General features: G+C 43.2%; 1 protein-coding gene across 1 annotated transcript in view; it reads left to right on the forward strand.

The window, feature by feature from the left end:
* The window catches only part of VSIG1 (V-set and immunoglobulin domain containing 1), a gene marked incomplete at both ends in the record, with an annotated part of 33,190 nt that extends 15,921 nt beyond the window's left edge, over window positions 1–17,269 (forward strand). Inside the window, 5 exons of the mRNA XM_082865134.1 lie at window positions 5,896–6,094; window positions 11,875–12,030; window positions 12,424–12,543; window positions 16,061–16,208; window positions 16,966–17,269. Of these exons, the coding sequence (XP_082721260.1) occupies window positions 5,896–6,094; window positions 11,875–12,030; window positions 12,424–12,543; window positions 16,061–16,208; window positions 16,966–17,269 (927 nt within the window). The remainder of the gene's footprint in view (window positions 1–5,895; window positions 6,095–11,874; window positions 12,031–12,423; window positions 12,544–16,060; window positions 16,209–16,965) is intronic.
* Between the last annotated feature and the right edge of the window lie 5,843 nt (window positions 17,270–23,112).

The raw sequence follows: 23,112 nt of genomic DNA on the forward strand, positions 1-23,112 counted from the left end.
ATTTCTCTTAGAGAAGCCCTCCTCTCAGAAGACATGGACAGATTCAGATAGTCAGTCCCTCAGCAGGGAGTCACAGCTGAAGCCTCTAGGCCCCAGAACAGGCAGGCTAGCATAGAAGTTTTGGTTCCCCTCTGATCACATGAATGGCCTCCTCTACCACCCAGCTAGTCACTGGTAAAAGTACAGAGACTTCACCTGCCCATGAACAGAACGGGCATTGACCCTACTTAGCATGAGTCTCTCAAACAACACTTACTCTTCCAGAATAGCCACAGTGGAAGAGACCCTGTGCCATCTTCACCTTTCTAACACACATATAATGTGGACAACCTCTTTCTAGAACCTAGTATCTTTATATTCCATGGCCGCTCAGATTCTTCCAACTTGGCCTCTGCAGAGAGCATTATATCAAATGCTTTTCAGATGTTGGTGGAGTGAGGGTGCATCATCTCCTCAGGGGCATTTGAAAATGAGAGGAATATTGGTTTAAGTGTTATAAATGGGAGTCACTACCAGCATTTAGTGGGTGGTGGCTAGAGAGGCTTATTGTCTTGCAATATGTAGGAGAGACCCACACAGGAAAGAATTGTCTGCCCCAAATGCCAGTGTGGCTCCCACCGAGAAACACTCCAAGTTCTTCTCTTCCCACCACCCCTTCCCATCAAAGTTTATCTATTCTGTGTCCCATTCTCTCAGGTGTCTATCCTTGTTAAATCTGATAAATTAGTGTAATGCTAAGGTGTTAAGGACTGGTGATCCTTCACTTTGTTGTCTCCCGAAGAAAATAATTTAAGCCGAAACCTTCCATGCTTCAAGGAAGCAGTTCGGTTGGTGGGTGTCTCAGGCAAATGGCAGGCTGGGAAGGGAGTGGTTTGGAGGCAGGGAAGCCTTCCTTTTGGTGTTATATTCCTTCCACGTGCAATCCCAGCCCCCCTATGCAGTCTAGAGAAAATTCTGGGCTTGAGACCATTGCCACTCTATACTCCTCACCTCCCATGGCTAGCGCCTTTATGAACAGTGCAGGAAAGCAAGAAGCTGGAAGGGAAAGAATGGGTGGTTTGCTGTGGACTTCCATGCCCTCCTCATTTCCAAAATGTACCCACAAAGCAGCTCTGGAGGCTAAAGGCATTTATTAACTCCAACTCAGACTCAAACAGAAAGCAGACTGAATTCTTTCAACCCTTCTTGTTTATACTCCAGCTTCTAGTTAGAGAGCAGTGTCACAAAGCTGAGAGGAAAGAAATCTTTTTGGACAAATCTGGCTCCCAGCTGCATGGCCTCCTGTGAATAGGAACTTGGCACAGTAGGGAGAGAAAGGCTGTCATTGCAGCTGGCAGCCGTCGAAGGCCTCATGTGGTGAACCCACTCGGCATGGGAAGCATCATGCCAATGAATAGCAGCAACTGGCAGGAGAAGGGTTGGGTTGGAGTAGCGGATGGGATGGCCCCAAGAGGGGAAGGTTGCCTGGGAATCATCTTCCTCGTCTAAGGCAGGGCTATGAGTGCCGTGTTAAGGTATTCAGCGGGAATTGGGAGGTCTGGATTCTAGGTCTGACTACAAATTGTGTGACCTTGGGAAGATCACTTCCTCTACTGGGGCCTCAGTGTCCTTTTCTGTAATAGAAGAGGATGAATCAGAGGTTGCAAACTGGCAGCCTCTGGGCCTGATTTGGCCAGTGGATGCATGTTGGTTGGCCAGCCCAGTATTTTGTTCATTTCCACAGTTTGAAAGCCTTGTTTGTCTTGGCTCTCCAGTTCACCACAGTTCCCACTATCCTCCATGATCTTACCACTATCCACCAGCCCCTCTCAGCCATTTCCCATATGTCCAATATCCAGCTGGTTCCTGAAGGCTCTTCAGCCTTAGCAACCATGAGCTAAGTTATCTCTAAGGGGCTCTTATAACTAATGTGCTATTATGTCTCCACATGTCAGCCTCTAATATCACCAAGGGGCAGGCAGAGAGGACCTTGGGGGGAAAGTGGGGCAGTCTGTCATGAACACAGCCACAAAGGGCAAGTGGGCAAAAGAATGAACAAGCACCACTTAAGGGAACACTTGGATGGGTTTTCTTAAAGCTGACTTGTCAGCCCCCAAATCACCACCCCCGAAGGATGTGGCCTGTTGAACAGCCATGACTTTTCCTGGACCTCAATTGCTTTGATTTCTAAATTGACAATATACGTTCTTTGAAAAGTGTTCAAGACTCACAGGATCGTGGGCCGGGGTTTGGCCATCGTTCAGCTTTGATTTCTAAAAGGGTTATTCTTTTGTGGAAAATCGAACCAAGTTTCAGTCCTTCCTGTGTGATTAGATAAGTGGTTTCAGGAAAGCGTTTCATTTTGTTTCTCTTTACAAGGACAGTGTGACAGTGTGGACTTCCCCTAACAGAAAGTCCCTCCATCTGTGTGTCTGGCCGCTGACCTGCCCTGGGGACTTTCCTTCTCACACAGCACCCTGAGGCCAAGGCCTTTCCCTTTTAGGTCTCCATGTTACACCTCCTTACCTCCATCTCTCTCCCAGACACCTCCAGTATTATTTGTGCAAGGGCAGGATATATCAGGCTACAGTGCGAGGAGCAAGGATAGAAGGGCTGGTGAAGGTCCTTTTTGTCGGGAAGTTACAAGTCCAGGGCCTCCTGATTTATTTGCTCATTGATTCCTGGCCAACCGTGAGACTTTTACAATGTGGCTTCTTTTCATGTCCTAGTGCTGACCTAAAACACATTCTCTTGGCCCCGTTTTCTGCAGTAATAAAGTCCTTTCAACTAGATCCTCTGGGACTTACTGTGGGCCGTAGGCAGGACTGATGTATCTCCCTGTGATGTCATCAGGCTTCAACATAAAACAGGCCGACCTACCCTCAGTCCTCCTAGGAGCAGGGGAAGCGGCCAGATGTCTAAGTTGTAAAGGGCTTCCTTGATAGACCACAGGCTGCGTACCAGGTAAGAGTCCACAGGACCGCAAATTGTTAATTAGAAAGTAAATAAGGCTAGCGCTGGCTAGTGAAATGGAAAGCCGGATATCTTGGACGTCAACTCACATGAAGGTAATAGACCTTTGACAAGTTGAACTTCCTCCTGGCCTACCTGAATACCTTAGGTTACACTGGCTTTCCAGTTTGTAAGTCAAACAAGACCCCTCTGGGGCAAAAGTTTGTGATTTCAGTAGGTGTGAATGGACGAATTGAATTATAAATGGTTCATTTAGGGCAGAAAAGAAAGCTAGTTGATGTTAGAGAACTGGAGGAGAGAGACAAGTTGTTTTCTCCTTAAATATACTCTTTTCTTTGAATTTTCCATCAGAATCTCCATTTCTGCTTTAGTTTAAAAGTATATTGGCTTTCTACCTGAAGGAGAATACACTTGAATTTATCTAGACAATATCTTTTGGTTTACTGATTGCCTTCCCTCTCGTTAGCCTGTTAATGTAAAAAGCACTGGACAAGGAATTAGAAGAACGACGTTCTTGACCTGGCCCAACTGTTAACTTTGTGTGTCTTTTTTTTCACCTCTTTGAGCTTCAGTCTCTTCTGTAAAGTGAGGAGAGTGAATTAAATGAACCATAAGTCTCTTCTAGTAGATTTTATGAAATATTAATTGCCATTGGACTAGTCAATCCCAGTTTATTGAATAATAAAAAACAATCACTGGAATTATACACATTTATATGAAACTAGCAAAGAGTGTAAATAGGCTTTGTGTATTATGAAGGGACCTCAGGGATCACCTAGTCCAGTGATTCCCAAAGTTTAGTCATTCATGTCTCATCTTCATGATTTGTGTCATATTTGTGTATTACCAACACTAGTAATTATTTAATGTTGTTTTCTCAATTGACTTGGTTTTTTTTTGTTTTGTTTTGTTTTGTTTTTTTTTTTTTTGGCTGCACCACGCAGCTCGTGGGATCTTAGTTCCCTGACCAGGGATTGAACCCGGGTCCAGTAGTGAAAGTGTTGAGTCCTAACCACTGGACCACCAGGGCACTCCCTGACTTGGTTTTTAAAAGTCTTAAAAATGTCTGCCTTAGTTTCACTGTAAGCAATGATATCCATGAAGTCACAGATTTGATGTGATAGCTATGTCTCTAATACACATTACATTTTTAAAGTTTTCAATTTCTTGCCGCCTAAAATCAACTTGTTGGCTTATGCTTAGGGAGTACATACCATACTTTAGAGAACACTACTCTGGTTCCTCATTCAGATGTGGAAACTAGAGTTTGGAGAGATTAAATAACTTTGTTTCTTATTGCAAAGTAGGTTGCCATGTAGACATGAGGAGAGGCTACTGCCCCCATGTCACAGTCAGAGGTCCAGCATGGCTAAAACCCAGGTCTTATGGAAGCAACCTAAGTGTCCATCAACAGAAGAATGGATAAAGAAGATGTGGCACATATATACAATGGAATGTTACTCAGCCATAAGAAGAAACGAAATTGAGTTATTTGTAGTGAGGTGGATGGACCTAGAGTCTGTCATACAGAGTGAAGTAAGTCAGAAAGAGGAAAACAAATACCGTATGCTAACACATATATATGGAATCTAAAAAAGAAAAAAATCATTCTAAAGGACCTAGGGGCAGCACAGGGGTAAAGACATAAAGACGCAGATGTAGAGAATGGACTTGGGGACACGGGGAGGGGGAAGGGTAAGCTGGGACGAAGTGAGAGAGTGTCATGGACATATATACTACCAAATGTAAAATAGATAGCTGGTGGGAAGCAGCCGCATGGCACAGGGAGATCAGCTCGGTGCTTTGTGTCCACCTAGAGGGGTGGGATAGGGAGGGTGGGAGGGAGATGCAAGAGGGAGGAGATATGGGGATGTATGTATACATATAGCTGATTCACTTTGTTATAAAGCAGAAACTAACACACCATTGTAAAGCAATTATACTCCAATAAAGATGTTTAAAATAAATAAATAAATAAATAAACCCCAGGTTTTCTTACTCCTAGACCAGGTCTCTTTCCATCACACCATGCTGCTTCCACAGTTGCCATTATGATCGAATATACATATTCTTTAACAGAGATGGGACTATAATCAAGATCTTTCTTAAATCTAGTAAATTATAATAATAAGAAATAAATCTTTATGGATTTGGGTGAGTCGTTTAATCTCTGTGTTTGAGTGTCCTTATTTGTCTAAAAGCAGTAATAATTCCAGTTCTGCCTCCTGCTATGTGGGGAGAAAGGTAGCAGCTACCATTGACCAAGCGCTTCCTAGGCCCTTGGCTAAGTTACTTTGCTTCATTCTCGCACCACCACTATGAAGCGATGGGGCCAGCTGGTTTCTCAGGAGCCTCTCTGCTCTGAAATGTTATTCTTCTAACAAACAGGATGAACTCAGTTTTGCTTACCCAAAGGAATATGCATGTAAGGAGCGTGAATATTCTTTTAGGGAAATCAGATATTCTAGATAATCCCACTGGGTAAAGTAAACCGAAATCAAAAATGTTTATCAAGTAGGAAAGACGATGCTTTTGGTTTTCCCATCAGATGTTTGTGTCCTATATAATGAGTTTCCTGATGAGTAGACTCATCAGGTGAGCATCTTGATCTGTTAGCCTAAGCTTAGGAGTTGAATTCTGTCAGCTCCAGCTGCCTACTCTCTATAAGATATGCATATCTCCCTGCCCTGATGACATCACAGAGCTGCTCTGAGCACAAATGAGGTCGTGGCTGTGCAATGCTGTGAGAAAGCTAAAGGGTCCCACTGAGCTGAGAAACTTTTGCCACAGGGACCTGTTCCTTACCGGGGGTTGGGGGGGGGATACTGCTTCCTTTTTTCATTCAATGTCAAAGTAGGTAACATTGGATAGGGGGAACTTCCACGTAGCTTACCCTAGCCCCGGACACTGTCCAGTTCTCATTTCTGTCATTTTCTGTCCTAGATTTACTATTCTGAAGGTGGACAAGCTACAGCCATCGGGCAATTTAAAGATCGCATTGTAGGGTCCAATGCTCCAGGTAACGCATCCATCACTATTGCACGTATGCAACCAGCAGATAGTGGCATCTACGTCTGCGATGTTAACAACCCCCCTGACTTTTTCGGCAAAAATCAAGGCACCCTCAACGTCAGTGTGTTAGGTATGGACAATTTTTTCTGCTTTTTCTCTTCTTGCAGCAACTTAGGAATTGAATGAGCTAGGGCAGTGAGTTATTGGTACCAATTAAGCCCCAGGGTAAATATCCTCCCTGCTCCTTTTATTATCGGGAAAATAAAGACACACCACAAACCCAACCCACAGAGTAACACTGAGAAATCACTCATAAAACATGTTGAAACAATTGTCAAACCCAAAGGGCTGCCAACATGACAGATAGCAATAGATGACCACTTCCTGGATCCCTATCTCTGAAGGATGCAATGAGAACAGATGGGAAAATGCACAGTCCCACTATATGATCACTAGCCACTCTTTCTGAGGGAACCTCCAATTAGGGCCAGTCCTACCTGGGGGAAACAACTGTCAATTTGTTACCTCTCCAAAGCCAGCCACAATTCCCACCATTAAATCATTCTGTGGCATAAAGGCAGATGGATCCCTTTCTAAAATATTAATGCTATTTGGAAAAAAAGAAAGAGTTGAGAATTAATTTATTTATACACAAATATTCAGTATGTGACATGGGGCAAGTCATATCTGCTCTTAAATGAATTTGGAGTGGTTCATTTATGCAGCATTTATTGAGTGCCTGCTTTGTGCCAGGAGCCAGGATGGAGGCGTGGTTTCTGCTCTTGGGGAAGTTCACAATTTTGGTGATTCTTAGGGATCCTTCCAGTCTCTGTCTGAGAGGACAATGGGAGTTTTGCCCCTGTCTGTATGCCTAGCAGGTCCTGTCTGCAGGCCTTCAGATGTACTGAAGGGAGGGATGAAAGGGCTGTCAACCTTCGCCAACTAACCAGTGAGCTAAGGGCTCTCCCACTTCTAAGTAACCCAAATGGAGCTTATCTAGCCGTTGCTGCTCTTGAGCTGTGTATATCCATCGCAGGAAAGGAGGAACTAGATCAAACCAGTGACTTGATAATTGAGTAGCTTTGAAAAGCCGCAATTGGTAACAAGGTGCACACCCCAGGAGGACTGCCCAGAACTGTCTGAGCTTGCTGCCCAGGTGATGCCTAAAAAGAACCAGCTATTTACTGTGAGGTTTGCTACTGCATCTATCCACCTGGAAAAGAAGAAAAGGTAATCAAGAGCTGATTTCTAGGAACGGGATGACTCTATCATGTTTTTATTTTGCTGTACCCTGTGCTAGGCTTTGGGGTAAAGGGGATGACAAGAGAAGTATACACAAGCCCTTTCCTGGGAGAGTTGATGTTCCAGTGTGGAATAGATGCTAGCACATCAGGCTGGGAGTCAGAAGACCTAGGTTCTAGCTCTTACTCTGCTACTCAGTGGCCTCAGACAAGTCAGTCCACCTTTCTCTGGCCATTTTGAGATGGGGTTGAAATTCCTGCCCTGTCATATTATCTTTATGAGAATCAAATGATATGCTGCAGATTCAGTGTTCATAGAATTTGAGGGATTAGTCCTCTAATGTTTTTCTCTTACTCCCTGGCTCTGGGTTGTCCTTCTGACCAGAAACAACCTAAAGAAGCCAAGCCTCTTTTTCTCTGAGCTTGGAAATAGCCCTGAGGTAAAGTTAGGGTGGTTAATATTCTTAAAGTTCAGAGAGTCCCCAGTCAACTTCCATAAGAAGTTGAGGGTCATTTCCTCTCTAAGTTGTTTTTTCCCATGCGTGTTTGGGTCAGTTGTTCTTGCAATGACTGTGCCATGACTTTTCCTTAAGCATCCAGTATCCAGGCAAGATAAGAGACAGAAGGCTCTGTGGATTTCTTTGTTTGGGAACTCTCAAAATCCTATTTTTATTAATTAGGCTAAGAACAAAGGCATTCCACAAATTTATGCTTTCTGGAAATTTTGAGACTGACATTTCCTCTAAAAATTGCAGAGGCTGCTTGCAGTTCTCAAATTCTATTGCACATGAGTGCCTGTTCTGCTTGCCCTGACTGAGGGGTGGGGCATGGTAGCGGCAAGTGTGTAAGGGAGACCAACTGAGGAGAAAGGTATTGATATTTCCTTAAATATTGCTCTTCCTAGCAATGCATTTTCGGAGACTTTTCATAACCCAGTGGTAGACATAGATCCCATGCATTCACTCATTCATGCATAAATTCATTCGGCAAACCCTGAACACATGTTCAGTTACCATGGTAGGCAATGGAGATGGAAAGATGTCAAAGTTCAGCTCCCAGCCCTCCTAAACTTCAAAGTCTAGTGGGGGAGGCAGATATATAACAGAAGCTTACAGTGGAGGGAGGAGAGGAGAGCTGGGAGATCACAGGGGAAAGGGCATAAAGCCGTGCAGGGGGAACTGGAGAAGGCTTCCTGGAGAAAGTGACTTCTGCACTGAATGTTGAAGGATATGCAAGAGCGTGTCAGGCAGAAGAGGGGCTGAGGTGGCAGGGCACGATTTAGGTGAAGGAAACAGCAATGCACAAAGGCCCAGGTGGTTTGGACGACCATTCAATTGAGAGACTTCCATTAGGTATGATAGCCTTAGAAAATGAATCTCTGAAAAATACCCAGCAGAAGTTTGAATAATTATTTTGTATGCACTTGGAAGGAGCATCATCTTCCTTCTGCAGTTTGGCACATAAAAAGAAAATGATGAATTTAGAGAAGGTTTGAGAACACACTGAAGCATTTTCATTAATTTTCTGAGGTGAGCCTCTTCTTCCCATCCCAATTCTGTAGAAAGCAATAAAGCTAAATGGTAGATCAGTGGCTTTGCCAGTAAAACATGCAAGTTCTGTCGGGGACTTTAACTGGATGAAATGTCAATTCAATACTGAATCAGTAGTCTTAGAAAATATATGGGTTTGGGATGTGGTTCAAAGTGATTTACTAAGTGTTTGGTTAATAAAAAATAAAGAAAAATGTGTTCAGCAAAATAAAAAAAATGCCTATCTGGGTTTGATTCTGGGCTCAAGAAATGAATGCAAGTAATTCCAGGGTTTTGTCCATAATTAGTTCAAGTCCTGGGGTCTGGCTTCGTGATGAAGCACCCCCATTTAATTTTCGGTTCAGATTATTCTATTCCACTTATAGTGGAATAAAATCACCATGTTTTTAAAAAAGGCAATATCTAAATCTAGTGATAGGTGCACTGGATTTCTGGTTAAATAGCCTAGTTTATTTAGGGTAGGCAAATCCAAGGAGTTATCTCCATCTGAGGAAATCAACAGTAAGAAAGAATAAAGAGGGACTTCCCTGGTGGCACAGTGGTTAAGAATTTGCCTGCCAATGCAGGGGACATGGGTTCGATCCCTGGTCCAGAAAGATCCCACATGCTGCGGAGCAACTAAGCCCATGTGCCACAACTACTGGGCCTGCGCTTTAGAGCCCGTGAGTCACAACTACTGAAGCCCGTGTGCCTAGAGTCCATGCTCCACAACAAGAGAAGCCACCACAGTGAAAAGCCCATGCATCGCGATGCAGAGTAGCCCCTGCTTGCTGCAACTAGAGAAAGCCTGCGCGCAGCAATGAAAACCCCATGCAGCCAAAAATAAATAAATAAATTTATTTAAAAAAAGAAAGAATAAAGAGCTAAACAGAAAAATACTTCTTTTAATTAAAAGACACCTGTTTAAAAGAAGGGATGGCACAACAGACAATTGGCTTAAGAAGGTATGGTACATATACACAACGGAATATTACTAAGCCATAAAAAAGAATGGAATACTGCTGGTTGCAGCAGAATGGACAGACCTAGAGAATATTATGCTTAGTGAAATAAGTCCAACAGAGAAAGACAAATACTGGATATCATTTATACGTGGAATCTAAAAAATAATACAAATGAATGTATATGCAGAACAGACTCACAGACATAGAAAACGAACTAGTGGCTATCAGAGGGAAGAGGGAAGGGGGAGGGACAGAGTAGGGGTGTGGGATTAACAGATACAAACTATTATATATATAATAGATAAGCAACAAGGATATACTGTATAGCACAGGGAATTATACCCATTATCATAACCTATAATGGAGCATAATCTGCAAAAATACTGAATTGCTATGCTGTACATCTGAAACTATAACAGAATATCACAAATCAGTACACTTCTATTAAAAGACAAGAAGGGATTGTGAAATTTTCAAAGAACTATAGCTATATCCATCTGTTTTCCTGCTCACATGTACAGTGGGTTAGAGTCTGAGATTGGAAGATTATCAGTGGCAAGGTCGGAAATGTGGCAGCAGGAGTTCATTCCTGCCTGTGGCCAACAGCAATTCCACGTGTATGATACTATATACATTATTTTATTTATATAAATACAATATATTTGGATTAGCTGGAGGCCAGGTAATCTCTTGTTCACATTTTACAGATGAATCAACCGAGGTTTGGCTATGTTAGGTTACTTGCCTAAATACATCTAGGGTAAAGTCGTGGAGCAGTGTTCGGTGTGGATCCAGAGCTGTGCTCTAAACTGCTGCCTCCCAAGTAAGAGCCAGAGAGCTGGGCATCCTGGAGCATTTAGGGTCTAACTAGCCTAAGGCAGAGAATCTATGCCTTTGGAGTGTTTTATATCCAAATTAAGGAAGGTGAATTGGAAAGTAACGATTCAGATCCTTGTCTATAAGTCAGACTGAGGATAGAATAAGCTGTGAGCAGTAAGATAAGTGAGGAGAATCAGATTCTCAGCTTCCCACAGGAGTTCCCCATACGCAGATGAAACTCAGTATATCCCAAACTGACCTCATCATCGCCCCTTCCTCCCCCTCACTACTTCCCCGAAAACCTGCTACTCACCCTAACCCTAACCCTCACCCTCACCCTAACCCTAACCCTGTATTTATCTCAGGGGATGGCAAGATCATGTACCCAGCTGTCAAATCAGGAACCTGGGATTAATCACTGAGCCCACCCTCTTCCTCATGCCACAGATCCAGCTGGTCCTCAAGCCCTCTCGACTTCTTAATACGGCTTGAATCTGTCTCCTCCTGTCCCTTGGCTCAGGAAGCCCTGGAGTCAGAGCAATTCATCTAAAACGTTAGAATGATCATCATCCCTCCCCTGCTTAAACTCCTTCTGTTGTCCTGCTGCTCTCGGTATAAAATACATGAAACACGAAGCCCCCTAATCTATGGCCTCACTGCTCTCTAGCCTAATCTCTTACCACTCCCCCACCCTACTTCAGAACTGTGTCAAGAGTCACTTTTGAATATCTGGTGCCTAGTCCAGTGCTGGGCACACAGAAGGCACTCAAGTAAGTGCTTGTGGCATGAAGGATGAATCAAGATTTCAGTGCCCTGTAGCACACCCCTCCCCCGCAATGGGTCTCCCCTCCCGATGAGGGACACGGGCAAATTCAAACCCTCTATTCTGTGTCACCCCCAGAAGAATAAATGCCAAAAAATGACTCACAAAGGAAAAATATGGCATTAATAAAACAATGTTTTAAAAAGAATAAGTAACCAGTTATCTCAAAGTATTTAAGGGTTCTGTTTTCCTTTAAGACTGTGCTTCCAAAGTATAAACTATGTTCCTAGTTGTTTTGTAATAAAGGCATATTTTAAGGCACAATGCAGAAATTCATGGTTATGAATCTGGGGAGCAGGCAGATAGAATGGATGCTATTAGAATATTAATGGCCCAGTGACAGAAGGTCTTTGTACCTAAAGTGCTCTACTCCCACCTGGTGGTACAGCTAGAAAACTGTCAAAATAAGTTTTTAAAGATTAAAAACAAATAAGTATACATACTCTACAAAAGGAAAGTGAGGAAGTGACTAAAATTGGTACAGACTGCCATTCGTCATGCAGGATTTTTTACTCTTTGTCATTGCCTTACAGTCAAACCTTCTAAGCCCTTTTGCAGCATCCAAGGAATACCAGAAACTGGCCATCCTGTATCTCTTACTTGCCTCTCTGTGCTTGGAACACCTTCCCCGGTGTACTACTGGTATAAACTTGAAGGAAGAGACATCGTCCCAGTGAAAGAAACCTTCAGTGAGTATAGCCCTCTGCTGCCCCTTGGCAAGGCCTGGTGTGTGGGCTTGGTCGACAGCATGTGTGTGTGACTGGATGTTGTCCTTAGAGCACAATCTTTGAGTTTTCTGGGAGGAGAATGTACAAAGAATGTCAATCTCTCATCAAGATGGCTGTCCTCCGGTCTTCTCCCCAACTTCTAGAAACCAAGACCATTTTTGGCTCGCAGGTGGTGGGTATGGAGAAAATAGGCATCGTCCCAGATGGGAGTCTCCAGGGGTCTAGTTGGACCCTGGACATCTCAAGAAAGAGAGGCCAATGTGAGGAAGTGGGTGGGCATTGAATGATCTGCTACATTCACATGATCTCTACCCACATAAGAGATTTCAAAATGCTATTTCCTGGTTTTGACAGACCCAGCCACCGGGATTTTGTTTATTGGAAATCTGACCAATTTTGTACAAGGTTATTACCAGTGCACCGCTATCAACAACCTTGGCAATAGTTCCTGTGAAATTGACCTAACTTCTTCACGTGAGTTGATCATATAACTTTAACAGTTTCTCCTTAAGTCAAGTATGCTGGGCCTGCCAATCAAGTAAATCAATTAGAATCCCTGGTTAGTCCTTCCTGACTGGAGACTTTGGTGCTTTATTTATAGGTTGACATGGTGGATGACCATCCTAATATCTAATGCTTACATAATACTTACTATATGCCACATGCTGCTTCAAATTGTTTACAAAAATTAATTTGCTTAACCCTCACAAAATCTCCAGAAAGTAAAACAACAGCCTCATTCATAGTACAAGGCTGAATTTTCTTTGTGATGCTGTTGGTAGATCCAGGTGAAGCTACAGCAATCTGCGTCAAACATGGAGCTCACAAACTTCCCAGTTATTAACTAATTTGCTGAAATCTGCCTCTAATAATAATAGTAATAACGACACTTGCACCTACATTCAGAGTAGCTAATATTGCGGAGCACAAACTATGTGCCGGACGCTTGGCCGCGTGCTGTGAGCATTATCCCGCTCAGTCCTACAATCACCCCGTCTAGGAGGCAGAATATACTGTTAAGCTTCACTTTACTGAAAAGGAAACTAAAGCTCAGGGAGGTAAGTGACTTGCTCAGGGTCATTCAGTTTGTAACTGGCAGAGTCACAATGCCTCTAAACTTCAATCTTGCAGTTCAAACGTGCCTAGTTACTAGGCATAGACTTGAGGGCCTGAGATTGTCAAATTGGGCCAGTTAGGGGGCAAGTTCTCACAAGGGATATCTTGCTACACCTCTCAAGGATCACTTCATTACATTTCAGATCCTGTCATTTATTCATTTTTTCAAACTTCCTTTGAATCTGTGATTTTAATATATACCATATCCAGGGGGCCCAGTTCCATTGGATTATTATTCTCCTATGAAGCTGGGCTTTCTTCCTTTTATTTGTCCGGAATCAGACATTTTCCAACTCCAGTTTGCTCCTTCATTTTCGTATCACTTTCAGCCATTTTTTAAACATCTTTATTGGAGTATAACTGCTTTACAATGTTGTGTTAGTTTCTGCTGTATAACAAAGTGAATCAGCTATACATATACATATGCCCCCATATCTCTTGCGTCTCCCTCCCTCCCACCCTCCCTATCCCACCCTCCCTATCCCACCCCTCTAGGTGGTCACAAAGCACCGAGCTGATCTCCCTGTGCTATGCGGCTGCTTCCCACTAGCTATCTATTTTACGTTTGGTAGTGTATATATGTCCATGCCACTCTCTCAGTTTGTCCCAGCTTACCCTTCCCCCTCCCCATATCCTCAGGTCCATTCTCTACGTCTGCGTCTTTATTCCTGTCCTGCCCCTAGGTTCTTCAGAACCATTTTTTTTTTAGATTCCATATATATGTGTTAGCATACGGTATTTGTTGTTCTCTTTCTGACTTACTTCACTCTGTATGACAGACTCTAGGTCCATCCACCTCACTACAAATGATTCAATTTCATTTCTTTTTATGGCTGGAAACTTCATCTTTTTGTGTGTCCTTTTTTGTGGTCCCGTTCTGTCCCTGCTCCCTTGATCATTTCTGCTGTTTTTCTCCATATCTTCCCCAATCTCTTTTTGCCTTTCTAGAGGTACAGTCATATTGCAGATATAGAGACTCCTCAGATTTGTACTTGAGCCTTGCTTCCTTTTGAATCCTCTTTTCAATGATGTCTAGCATTTGGCTTCCTTCCTGCCTTCCTGCCTTCTTGACTTCCTGCCTCCCTCCTTCCCTCCATCCCTCCCTTCCTCAAACCTTCATTGACTATCTACTGTATGTCAGGGAATGTCCTAGGCGATGGAGATTCAGACATTAATAAGATATATGTCTTACACTCAAGGAGCTCACAGATTAGCTAGAGGCACAAACACTAAAATTTGTTAAATGTTATAACAGAGGTCTGCACAGGGTCTATAGGATGCCAAAGAAGAAAAAACTAATTATGATTATAGAACCAGGGCCAGCTTTACCAATGAAGTGCTATTTGAGATGGAGCTTGCAAAGCCTGTTTCTTTAAAATTAGGATGAGGGTAAAAGGAGGTTGAAGGATGACAGCAGAGCAGCAGGCTTAGGAGGGCAACCAGTCGACGCTCAGGGAGGAAGGTGGAGGACTCCAGAAGGGATGTCTCCAAGGGAGGAAACAACAACATAAGAAACCGATAGATTAGCTGATGTGTTTGAACTACCGAAAAGACTTTTGCTAGAAATTTTGGGGATTAGTAATAATACATTAAAAAACCCATAAATCCCCAAATGAGGCAATTATTAACCTTGGGGAAATTTTTAAAATGTTGTACAAGAAAAGAGTCATACTATGTTCTGCAGCTGTGAACAATATTTACATGGTCATAATACTGCAAACATTGATTTAATGATACCTTATGTTATATTAGGAGAATATGGCGGGATGTGAGGGGAGTGATGTAAGAGTTAAATCTTCAACCTCCAGAGTAGGAAGCCAATAGAAAATGACAAAATTTGGAAAAGGCAGAACATATTAGAACAAGTGTAATAGAAACGTGGGGGCAAATTCCTCTTGTGAATGGGACTTAGAGATGGGAAGGAGTGGAGAAAGGAACTGCTGATTTTTTTTGTTGTTGTTAGAAGCCTAATAGAACTGTTTGACTTTCTAAATGATGCACATGTATTCCTTTAATCATAGAAAGTTAAAAGAATGATCAGGCAACTCAACTAGCCTTTCATCTCAGAGTATAAGATATTCATCCTTGCTTGAAGGGAGGCCGATGGGGATGGGCCCACCTGGAATCCAGACATGGTCTCTTGGGGACAATACCTCAGGCTTGAAGGTCTGGCGCTCAGCTGGATCATTTCACACTCATTAAGTTTTTCCATAGACTGATCTAATAAACCAGATGCTTGTTTATGGAAATGGGCATATCCCTTCCCAGTGGCCAGAATGCATGAGGCTCTTTGGTGAGCATGGAATCTATGGAAGAGAAGGTTTTTAGGGAACTACTTCACCCATGCTTTGGGAAAGCCTGGTGAAATGTCCCTGCCTGTAACAGACGTCATTTCTCTGGTGACCGGATTGCAGCTCCATCGTGTCTCTCTCACTGCCCAAGCAAATGCACGGTGAAGACTTACTTCTCCAAACCGCATTTTTTAGTTTGGGGGGGCCGTGCCACAGGATATTAGTTCCCCAACCAGGGATCGAACCCACACCCCCGGCGGTGGAAGCGCAGAGTCCTAACCACTGGACCGCCAGGGAAGTCTGAAACCGCATTTCTAAAGCGACCCCACCTGCCCCAAGTTGGCATATTCTTTTTTCTTTATGTGTGTAAATGGGAATGGGAAGGCTACATAGTCAAGCCAGTCACCTTTCTTCTCCCACTATGAGTCCAGCTGAAAGAGTTCTAGGGGTTTCCATGCTCTCAGCCTATACAAGGCACCTTCCCACTATATGAATGCTCTGGATATTCCCCACTGGTCACGAATGCACGTGGATGAGGCAGACACTATGCTCCACTTTACTAACCAGCTGCTTGTGTCCTCCAGATCCAGAAGTTGGAATCATTGTCGGGGCCGTGGTGGGTACCCTAATAGGTGCTGCCATTATCTTCTCTGTGGTGTGCTTCGCGAGGAACAAGGCAAAAGAGAAGGGGAAGAAAAGGAAGAGAAATTCTAAACCCACCGCAGAACTCCAGTAAGACCTATTTGTTGCCTTTACTTGAATAGACATTTCTCAGGCCTATTTCTTTCAGTCAGCTCTTCCTAAGCACTCCTTTTAGCATAAGATATAGAGGCATCTTTCTGCTCACCCTCACTGCTTTTATAAAAGAATGGTGATGGCTATCATGTACTGAGCGCTGTGTACCAGACTCTGTGCTAAGCATTTTATGTGTATCAACTCATTTAACTGCCACGACAATCCTTTTAGGGTTAAGAAAATGTTTTAATATATTAATATACTTGTCCTTCCACCAAGAGTGATAAAATGTAACTTTTAATGTTTATTTTATGGAACAAGGGGCCCACGGAAGCAAAAGTGCTGAGGGCCCAGGCTCTTGACCACTTTGTTATTTCTTATCAAATGTTATTTCTTATCCATTTCTGTGCTTCCACAACCAAGTGCCAAGCATTGCGCTAGATGGAGTGGGTGCTAGATATGCACCAGAGTCATGAATTTGGCCAAAGACCTTATTAGAACTTTAGACCCTTTCAACCTCATAAGTTTTCTCACCTCTTAAACACTGGTTTGTCTTTCTTGAACTCTCATTATATTGAGACCTAACCTTTCTGCACTCCAAATGGAGACCCGTGGTCTGACAGTGAGTCAGACTATCAGAAATCACAGAGGTCCTGAACAGATTGGGACCTATGGTCACGGAGGCTACAGAGCCTATGGCTCCATGTGAGATGTCAAACCCTAACTTGTTCTTCCCTGGGCCTTCTTCCTGCAGACCAATGACAAATGTAAACCAAAGTGCAGAGTGTGAGACAATACCAGATGAAGATATCATCCAAATAGAAGCAACTCTGCCATCTTCCATCCATGAGGCTGAGCCTAATACCACCCTGGGGCCAGATGACAAGCCTCTCCCCAAGCCTGAGCCTGCCTTGCAGCCTGCCCTGGAGCTGGTCTCAGGGCCTGAGCTTGCCCCAGCGCCTGAGCTTGAGATCAGGCTGGAGCCACAGCAGGAACCGGAGCCCTCGATCGTAGTTGAGCCCTTCTGTGATAAGGGAGAGGGGGTGATTAAGACATAGGCCCGTGGCCTGAGTAGTGTTCATCACTAAGGAACCCATTACTGGCGTTTGGAATTCAGTTGACCTAACTAACCCACAACCTCCCTCCATTCTGACCAACCCGCTTCTAACAAGGTGCTCCTACCATCAATCCAAAACAGACAGGTCAAGATAACTACTAAATAAATGCAAGGGTTCCTGCATTACCAGTATAGAGTACTTACAATTTGACTAACATGTAAACGCAACTAATTAAATGACAAATGATTTTGAACTCAGTTGAAGGTGTTTTACAACATGTGTGTCTTATTTCAGACAATCTTACTTCTCTATTTTTAGCTACTCTTTGAGATTCCACATGCACACATGACAAGGTGGCATTAACTGGATTCAATATTATTTCTAGGATTTGTTGTTGACAGAGCTTCCCTATTCATTTTCACATTGACCACTAAGAAAAGAATTCACCAGCATTATCTCATAGATTGGAAACAAATTCCTTAAAATTCCAGAGGGAAATAAAGGGTACATATTAATTGGTACATAGCATTTAACACTAGGTCTTAAAATTAATGCTTCATTTATCATATTAGATTTCCCGAAGAACCACCGGCTATCCAATATCTGAGCACAGCAAAATTTTAAAATAACCCAATTTTTAAATGCAAAATAACGTACAGGCAAACAATTCCAAATACACTTTTCCTTCAATGAATACAAAATATTGATACTACAGGTGATGTACAATTTAGCTTTGCATGAGCTATTATGTTGTCACACTGTCTGATGCTATCTTCTTTGGAAGGGCCAGACTAGGAAACTGTTCTAAATGAACACTTAAGATCTATTTTGGATAATCGGAACTAATTAATCTATTTTACTGTTGGGATATTTCACATTAATAAAGAGATATCAATCTTGTATACAAGCTTAATATTAACTAAAATGCATTGATATCACCTCTTCACCTGTTAAAAAGCTTTTCTATTGATCATTTTTTACCCACATCTCACTTTGAAGAAATTTACCGGTAGACTTTTTCATCTGTGTAATCAATCAGATTTTAAATCTTATTTTAAGGTTCAATAAGTAATACTCAATAAAAATCTTATTTTAATGATCCTAAGGTAAATCTTTTATAAATAATTTTATTGATATATACATTATGTACAATAAACTGCACCTATTTCAAGTGTAAAATTTGATGAGTTTTGACAGATGTATACACCCATGAAACCACCGTGATAATCTACATGGAGCATTTCCATCATCCCAAAGTGTTTCCTGTGTCCCTTTGTGCAATCCCACCATCACCCTGGACCCAGGCAACCACTGATTTGTTTTCCATCCTTAGAGATTAGCTTTGCCTTTTCTTGACCTTCATATAAATAGGACCATACAGTATGCACTTTTTTGTGTCTGACTTCCTTCTAAGTGAAGTCTTTTTTAAAAAAAATTTTTATTTATTTTATTTTATATTTTATTTTTGGCTGTGTTGGGTCTCTTGCTGTGCGCGGGCTTTCTCTAGTTGCGGTGAGCCGGGGCTACTCTTCGTTGCGGTGTGTGGGCTTCTCATTGTTGTGGCTTCTCTTGTTGCGGAGCACGGGCTCTAGGCGCGCAGGCTTCAGTAGTTGTGGCACGTGGGCTCAGTAGTTGTGGCTTGCGGGCTCTAGAGCTCAGGCTCAGTAGTTGTGGCGCATGGGCTTAGTTGCTCCGCGGCATGTGAGACCTTCCCAGGCCAGGGCTCGAACCCGTGTCCCTTGCATTGGCAGGTGGATTCTTAACCACTGTGCCACCAGGGAAGCCCCTAAGTGAAGTCTTTTAAAATAATGAATCTCTAACTTATCACATTCAGATTTTCATGTAGAGGAAACTGTGAAACCATGTGTATATAGATCATACCTATACACTAATTGAGGTAGAGTCTTAGAAGGTTTTAGGGTAGATTGAAATTAAAATTAATATTACGCTTGTCCAGAGTCATGGAGAGAAGAGATAGCAAGTTTTTACTTATGCATTTTCCATGATGTGTTAATTTTCAGCCAATCGCAGGGATTTTTGAAGCATCTGTAATTCCATTCAGACCAAATATAATATTATGACATACGGTGTCTGATGGGTTCAGGAAGCAAAATGATGAAGGTCTTAAGAATGATCTAACGTTTACAGCTTAAAAATTTCAATTACCAGAATGCCAAAGTAGCTGGAATTCACCTTCCCTTCTACTCTTATGACAGAGGTAAATCGCAAGAGACTAAAAATATATAATAGTCAACACCACCCCCAAATTTCTGCTGAATTGGTGCTGAACAGGAAGGCAGGCACTCTTGGTGGTCTTATAGAGCTCTGCTCTTATTAGCACTGTTCTGATCAAAATGCCGATAAATAGTTGGATTAGTGGTTTTTAACCTTTTTTGAGGCCATGGATCACTTTGAGAATACACTGGAAACTCTGGACCCCTCTCCTTAGAAAAATGCTTATACACACAAAATGTCAAGTACAGTTTTAGATAAATTACAGACTCCCTGAATCCAAGAATAAGAACTAGTGAATTAGATAAAAACACAGAAGGTACACTTAATAAATCATGCATCCTGGGGTGCGTGGATACTCAAAATGATCTTGATAGTCTGGAAGGTGAGTTGAAATCAACATAATGAATTTGCCAGGAATGGAGGGTATGGTCCAGATTTAAGGATATAGAGTACATGTTGCCAATGCAGAAACCCTAGCTGGGCAAGGTTGGGAAGTAGGTGAGGTTAATCTGAAGTGGTATCTTTGGGTCTCTCCTTTCAGCTCCCTTCTTGGCCTTCTGGCATTATTTTCCAGACACCCAGGGTTGTCATGCACCTACTGGCTCAGTGACCCATTTGGATCTGAGTCCCTCAGGCAGGATTCATTGCTCAACCTATCTTTACCCTTGCCACCCTTTCAAAAGGTAGCTGTTCTGTGACCTGTTCTTGTCCAGTGAACATGATCTTTCATCATCCGGTGATGTCATTCAGGTTGATAATAAACTAGCTCTCTTAGGAAAATTTATCTTTTAAGAGGGGACTCTTTAAAAATTTTTTTTTTTTATTTTTGGCTGCATTGGGTCTTCGTTGCTGTGCGCGGGCTTTCTCTAAGTTGCAGTGTGCAGGGGCTACTCTTTGTTATGGTGTGCGGGCTTCTCACAGCAGTGGCTTCTCTTGTTGCAGAGCACGGGCTCTAGGCACATGGGCTTCAGCAGTTGTGGCATGCGGGCTCAGTAGTTGTGGCTCGCGGGCTCTAGAGTGCAGGCTCAGTAGTTGTGGTGCACATGCTTAGTTGCTCCACGGCATGTGGGATCTTCCCGGACCAGGGATCGAACCCGTGTGCCCTGCATCGGCAGGCGGATTCTTAACCACTGCACCACCAGGGAAGTCCCTAAGAGGGGACTCTTGAAGACAGATAATTCTTTAATCCAACGATACTAAAAATGGTGGAATTTCAAGCACTGGAACAATCCAGAGGGGAGATATTCCTGAAGAAAGAAGCTTTCTCAGCCCCTCTCAAATCAAACCATGTGGGTTACCATCTAACTACTCCACCTACTTATAAGGCCACTCTGGGCCAGTGCACCTTTTATCCCAGTCTCCTTAATTTTCTATTAGTACATCCATAATATACCATATATTTATGTTTGTGATGAATCCTGAGACTGTATAAAATACAGAATCCTAACAGAATTGTGTTCACTAAATTTTACTTGGGCAGGAAAATGGACGCCTATGTTCAAGAGATTTCCAATAAGGGAACAAAAGAAAGTTTCTTTTTCCTGCTTATTCATCAGTGGATCAGAAGATAAGTAATGGAATAGGTCATTACCCAAATATTCTGATAGCTTAAGCTTCGACCAAATTGTTTCAGCTTAATTCTCATTCAGACAAGGTACCACCTGATTTATTTTGCTACAGGTAGTTAAAAGTTAAGTGGGTAGTGTAAGGCCAACTGGCCCGAGGCAGGGGAACACAATCAGATTCACAGGTTGCATCAGAACGAAATTCTCCGGACCACCCAGTTCCAGGAACTGCCCTGGAGACATTCCGGACCACCCAGTTCCAGGAACTGACCTGGGGACTTTGAAACCAGCCCAGCCTTCCCGCCTTTCGAGGGGCAGGACTAACGGTCCCCCAGGATACCCGAAAAGACCACCAAATAAGGAATACCCTGCGCCCTCCCAGATTCACCACACCCCTTTCCCTTCTTCCCCTATAAAATCTTGCCCAACCCTCGCCCGGGCGCGACTTCTCTGGCCCCCTTTCTCTCGGACCAGTGAACCTCGCCCGGGAGCGCTCCCTAATAAAGCTCACTTGAAGCATTCCTCTGTTTCGTGGTGCCGTTTGTTTTTTTTTCTTTCTTTTATTTTTTTTTCATTTTTTTTTCATTTTAACATCTTTATTGGAGTATAATTGCTTTACAATGGTATGTTAGTTTCAGCTTCACAACAAAATGAATCAGTTATATATATACATATGTTCCCATATCTCTTCCCGCTTGCATCTCCCTCCCTCCCACCCTCCCTATCCCACCCCTCCAGGCGGTCACAAAGCACCGAGCTGATCTCCCTGTGCTATGCGGCTGCTTCCCACTAGCTATCTACCTTACATTTGGTAGTGTACATATGTCCATGCCTCTCTCTCGCTTTGTCACCGTTTACCCTTCCCCCTCCCCATAGCCTCAAGTCCATTCTCTAGTAAGTCTGTGTCTTTATTCCTGTTTCACCCCTAGGTTTTTCATGACATTTTTTTTCTTAAATTCCATATATATGTGTTAGCATACGGTATTTGGCTCTCTCTTTCTGACTTACTTCACTCTGTACGACAGACTCTAGGTCTATCCAGCTCATTACAAATAGCTCAATTTCGTTTCTTTTTATGGCTGAGTAATATTCCAGATGTGCCACATCTTCTTTATCCATTCATCCGATGATGGACACTTAGGTTGTTTCCATCTCTGGGCTATTGTAAATAGAGCTGCAATGAACATTTTGGTACATGGCTCTTTTTGAATTATGGTTTTCTCAGGGTATATGCCCAGTAGTGGGATTGCTGGGTCATATGGTAGTTCTATTTGTAGTTTTTTAAGGAACCTCCATACTGTTCTCCACAGTGGCTGTATCAATTTACATTCCCACCAACAGTGTAAGAGGGTTCCCATTTCTCCACACCCTCTCCAGCATTTATTGTTTCTAGATTTTTTGATGATGGCCATTCTGACTGGTGTGAGATGATATCTCATTGTAGTTTTGATTTGCATTTCTCTAATGATTAGTGATGTTGAGCATTCTTTCATGTGTTTGTTGGCACTCTGTATATCTTCTTTGGAGAAAGGTGCCGTTTGTTAAGATCCGACCTTACATTTGGTGCCGAAACCCGGGAGGGGTACCAAGCCCCGCGGGTTACCGCGCGGGCCGCTCCTCCCCTCCACCAGGAGACAACCAGGGAACCTCTACTCATCCACCGGATCCGGCAGAAAACAGGGTAAGTCCCCCTCCCTTGTTCCCTCCGACCCTCAGAGTCCCTGCCCACCGGACTCCCTGTCCTTAATCGCGGCCGCGTCAGGGATTCCTCCGTCCTCTCTCCGGGCCTCGGGCAACTGTGGAGACGTCCCAATTGCCTGACCGCTCTCCGACCCGCCGGGCCTCGGGTGATTGTGGAGACGTCCCAATCGCCTGACCGCCCTCCGACCTGCCGTGAATTGGAGACTGAGACCAAGGACGCCTCTCTCCCTCTCCATTCACTCAGGGACAGACTGGGGGTCATGGGAACCTCACAATCGAAACCAGATCCTAAGACGCTCCTGGGGTGTCTCCTAGCCAATTTTACAGCCCTCGGTTTCTCCC

This window comes from Leucopleurus acutus (assembly GCF_964270905.1).
Source record: "Leucopleurus acutus genome assembly, chromosome: X".
NCBI lineage: Eukaryota > Metazoa > Chordata > Mammalia > Artiodactyla > Delphinidae > Leucopleurus > Leucopleurus acutus.